General features: G+C 41.0%; 1 protein-coding gene across 1 annotated transcript in view; it reads left to right on the top strand.

Moving 5' to 3' along the window:
- Nucleotides 1–4670, top strand: part of LOC138160165 (olfactory receptor 10T2-like) — a 6264-nt gene extending 1594 nt beyond the window's left edge. Inside the window, exon 2 of the mRNA XM_069086703.1 lies at nucleotides 3714–4670. Within this exon, the coding sequence (XP_068942804.1) occupies nucleotides 3723–4670 (948 nt within the window). The 5' untranslated portion in view covers nucleotides 3714–3722. The remainder of the gene's footprint in view (nucleotides 1–3713) is intronic.
- The last annotated feature ends 547 nt before the right edge of the window (nucleotides 4671–5217 follow it).

Genomic DNA, 5217 nt, shown 5'->3' with positions numbered 1-5217 from the left:
TCCTTCCTTCCTTCCTTCCTTCCTTCCTTCCTTCCTTCCTTCCCTCCCTCCCTCCCTCCCTCCTTCCCTCCCATGGGAATCTTACTCTGTTTCCTCAACCCTTGTTTGTTCATATTAAAAATTATCATTCTCTGAATTCAACAACACCCCCTCACATATATATTACCCCCCAAATATATACTTTATAGTTCTTTTCAAGAGAGAAATGTTTGCCCCATTTAAGAGATAATTTTTCATGTTAAAGAGATTTTGAAAACATTAAAAAATTTCTTTAAAAAAAGTTCATTCCTTTATTCCTGAATTCTCAGTTTCTATAATCCCATTGTTGACATCACACGTGATGTTACTGTTTTATTGTATTGGATTTATATTAGTGGTGACTTTGAGTAAATCATAGCTCCCCTCTGGGTCTCAGTTTCCTTATATGTAAAGTGAAGGATTAGATTAGATCAGGAGTTTCTAGCCTGGAGTATATGTATCCCCCAAAGTATGAAAAGTTTATCAAAGGAAATATGTGGTAAATAACTATGTTATTCTATTGAAATTAATCTATTTATTTCATTTCTTTTGAGCACATATATCATAAAGTCTAGAACTGATTTCCTTTCATGTTGAATAGGAGGTATGGGAAAGTGTGCTAAAAGTCAGGAAGTATGGGGAATGAAATTGTTGGGAACTTCCAGATTAGATGATATCTAAGATCTTTCCTAGCTTGAAAATCCTATGATCCTGTTATAAAGAAAAGCAGCAGTCAGTTTGCTGTGCCATTACGATGCTTTTGGAGTTTTCCCATAGTGACCCATCCTAAGGCATTGAGGGGTTAAGTGACTTGCCTAGGGTCAAAGAACTAGTTAATATCAGAGGCTCTTTTTGAACCCATTCCTTTTTTTGAACCCATTTTTCTGACTCTAAACTCAAGACTTTATTCACTATATCATGTTCTCTCTAGAATTTTCTAAAATCCTTCTCCCCTTTTTTGTCTTTAGTATTCCATGCCATCCCCCATTTTTTTTCTTTTGGAAGTTATAAGGCTCCTATGCCTAGATTCATGCTTGAAGGCCCTGCTATACAGTCATCCAGAAACTTTGTAATGTTAATTGGTTGGTGCACAATTCCTGCTTACCTGGTGTAATCTTCTATAAATGCAGAGAATAACTAGCTGCCCATCTCTGCTACCATCTTCTTTTCACTGAGGGGTTCTTACCCAAGTTCTTAGGCAGAGGTTAAGCTGGTGCATGCTTATCTATTCATATGTTGTATATCTCTGGAATAATGTAAGCTTCTTGAGATAAGGACAGTTTTTCATATTTGTCTTTGTATCCTCAGTACCTGGTACAATGCCTAGCACATAGTAAGGACTTAAAATTGCTTGTTCAAGTTTAAAAGTTTAAATTGGGTAAAGTGGGGAGTTCAGTCAAAAATCTGGTAGTCTCTGGATATTTCTTTTTTTTTAAATAACCAGAATATGATCTCCTTTTCATTCTGGGGGTTTATTGTAATGGTATTTTGGTATGTGAATCTAATTGGGGTTTCTAGGCTGGAAGACCCAATTAATAGGGAAGAATTATGACACATTCAGAAGAAGGACCACTGAAATGCAACACAATTTTCTTGAAATGGGGTGATCAATCAATTAAGCATTTATTAAGCCCCTAAAATATGTTGGACACTAGAAATAAAGACAAAACAAACAAACAAAAACAAATGGTCCCTGATCTCAAGTTGCTTCTTATTTTCTATAGGTGAAGTTGTATACATGTACATATATATACATACATATACATATACCTACACACATACATATAAACATGATAAAAATAGGGGGAATGGGAAGTGTTAACAATTAGAAGAGAGCAGGAAAGGTCTTGTGCAGGAGGTGGCACTTGGACTGGACTCTGGAGGAAACCAGGACTTTTAAGTCATGGAGATGAGGATGGAGGAGTGGCTTCCAGATATGGGGAACAGCCTGTGCAAAGGCAGAGATGAGGGATGGATAGTCATGCATGAAGAACAAAAAGAAAGACAGCTCAGAGGAAACAGAGTTTGTGATGGCAAGGCGAAAATAAATCAAGAAAGGTAGAGTCAGGTTGGAGTGGGCTTTAAATGCTAAACAGAAAAGCTGGATTTGATTTGAGTGGTTATAGGGAACCATTAGAGTTGATTGAACTGAGGGAGTGTGGCTGGAACAAGATAAAAATGTAATTGGGAAATATTTAACAAAATAAAAAAATGTACAGTAGAATATAGATAATGTTAATATGTGGTTTCCTAAGTCGTTATGTGCCCACGGTGTCCTTACGTATGGGTTAGTGGCCTTTTTCTATTTGACCCTGACACCTAGAGATGGAAACACTATCAACTTATTGTCAACTGATTAGATATGAGATGTGAAGGAGAGTGAAGGAGTCAAGTCTGACTCTCTAAGACTAATCCTGAGTGCTGAGAATGCCAAGGATGCCCTCAACAGAAACAGGACACACTAGACAGGATTATAGTATCATTGATTTACAGATAAATGGGACCTTAGAAGTCACCAAGTACAACTCCCCCACTTTACAGATGAGGAAACGGAGTCCTGGAGTGACTAAGTAACTTGGCCAGTGTCACACAGCTAGTAAGTCATTGAAGATAGGATTTGAAGCTAGGTCTTCCTGACTCAAAGTCCAATGTTTTATTTATTCATTACCCTACACTAGTAATATCAGCTGTGGGTAAACCTTAGGCTATAGGATACAGCCACTGGCAAACTTGGGAACCTCCTATAAAGAGAAGGGGATTGGGTTTGAGCCTTGGTGTTTTCCTTTCTTTTAACATTTTTCATTTTGAACTTTTTGAAATCAAATGTACATTTCCATATACATAGAAAATAGATGCTTGTATATGAAACTACAGATCTCTACTATGTATAGCTTGCTTTTCTAATTATAATAAAATTAATCTGTAGCTTTCAAAGCATTTTAAAAAAGATGCTTCAATGACCCTCTCTCCTTCCTTCCTTCCTTCCTTCCTTCCTTCCTTCCTTCCTTCCTTCCTTCCTTCCTTCCTTCCTTCCTTCCTTCCTTCCTTCCTTCCTTCCTTCTCCCTTACTTCCCTACTCTCTCCTTCTACATCCCCGGCAGAAAAAAAAAAGAAAAAGAAATCCCTCATAGCAAATAAACATAGGCAAGCAAAACAAATTCCCACATTGTCTATGTCTAAAAATGTATGCCTTATTCTTAATTTACTGTGTCTCTGCCAAGAGATGGGTGCCATGCTTCATCATCAGTCCTCTGGAACTGTAATTCATCATTGCCTTGACTAAAGTCCTCAAGTCTTTCAAAGTTGTCTTTCTTTATAATGCTGTTGTTATCATACAGCTTTCTGTTTCTATTCACTTTACTCTGAATCGGTTCATGCAAGTGTTCCCACATTTCTCTGAAACCATCCCTTTCATTATTTCTTATGGAACAATAATGCTCACCTTGTTGACTTTCTATCTTGTGAAAAAAGCAAGACTGGATCCTTGGGTCATCAGACAGATTCCTTGATTTATGAACTGCCTTCACTGAGGCACAGAGGTCCTAACTCAGGGATGATGAGCCTAAAGTAAACAGAACAGGTAGCAAGAGAAGGACAAGATTGGGGAGGTCAAAATGAATAGTAGGGTGGGAAACCAAGACCCACTGGAGCAAACTTCTGTTCTGAATATGGCTGGTGTTAAAATCTCCTTCTAGGCTCCTGGGATGAAGCTGGGAAATGAGACATGGATAGTGACGGAGTTTGTGCTTGTGGGGTTCTCTAACCTTCCAGACCTGAAGCCCACTCTCTTCACTCTCTTCCTGCTCATGTACCTGATCACGCTCAGTGGTAACATCACTATCATTACCATCATCTACTTAGATCACACCCTCCACACTCCCATGTACTGCTTCTTAGGGGTCCTGTCCCTCTCAGAGACTTGCTACACACTGGTCACCATCCCAAACATGCTGGTACATCTGCTGATGGAGAACCAGCTCATCTCCATTCCCAGCTGCCGGGCCCAGATGTTCTTTTTTCTTGGCCTGGGCTGCAGTCATTGTTTCCTCCTCACCCTGATGGGCTATGACCGCTACGTGGCCATCTGCCACCCACTCCGGTATGCAGTGATCATGAGCCCGCCGGTTTGCCTCCGTCTGGGAGCCCTAGTTTTCTGCTCAGGTTTTCTGGTGGCTGTCATTGAGACTTGTCTCATATTCTCCTCCTCCTTCTGCCACAGCAACCGAGTGGAACACTTCTTCTGTGACATTGCACCTGTTCTCAAGCTTAGTTGTACTCAGAGTGCAGCCAAGGCCTTGACCATCTTCTTCCTTAGTGTGATCGTGGTGCTGCTCTCCTTTCTCCTCATTCTGCTCTCATATGCTTTCATTGGAGCTGCCATCTTGAAGATACCCTCTGCTGCTGGGCGGCACAAAGCCTTCTCTACTTGTGCCTCCCACCTCACTGTGGTCATTGTGCACTTTGGCTGCGCCTCTATCATCTATCTGAGACCAAAGTCAGGAAGTAACCCAGATCAGGACCGGATGGTGGCTGTTTTCTACACAGTGGTCACCCCATTGCTCAACCCTGTGGTGTATACCCTACGCAACAAGGAGGTGAGGGTGGCACTAAAGAGGACCTTGGGACGCAGACTGAGGACCCAGAGCGTCTAATTGCTAGGATGAGGCTGGAAAAAGTGGGAAAACAGTACTCCAGTTTCAAAAGGTACTCAGTTGTCCAAATTCAGTTGGGCTGACAGCTTTAAATGGTCCCAAGGCTCCAGAGTCATACCTCATTTCACTTAACTGGAGAACACTCTGGCTGTGCTTTTCAACTGCCTGTCTCTAAAACTTCATAACTCTAGGCCTATCCCAACACATCACCCACTTGCATATTCTATTTATGCATCTGTATTTTTCAGATGAATTTATTTTATCACCAGAAAGTGACTGTTGAAGGAGCATGGAAGTAGTCAATACCCTATGGCCCCCTCTGTTTTCTTGTCATCCTCCCACTGACTGGGCATATGATCCAGGCCAGCTCTGTCTGCTTCATGCCAAGCAGTTCAAAAGACCTTTGGAAAGAAGGGAAGCATCCTTTTAGTATCTCTAATTCAATGAGTGTGCAGATAGGTGCATGTAGCAGCAAGCACCCTGGCGTCCCTAGGGTGGCTGCTCACACAGGTTCTTGGATCTGCTTTGTTAAAAGAAAGCAACTCAA

This window comes from Petaurus breviceps, unplaced genomic scaffold, assembly GCF_028583685.1.
Source record: "Petaurus breviceps papuanus isolate PSGF00001 unplaced genomic scaffold, PetGlider_PUasm1.0 180, whole genome shotgun sequence".
Lineage (NCBI taxonomy): Eukaryota > Metazoa > Chordata > Mammalia > Diprotodontia > Petauridae > Petaurus > Petaurus breviceps.
The sequence above is the reverse complement of the archived record's forward strand: the minus strand, read 5'-3'. Positions and strand labels throughout refer to the sequence as shown.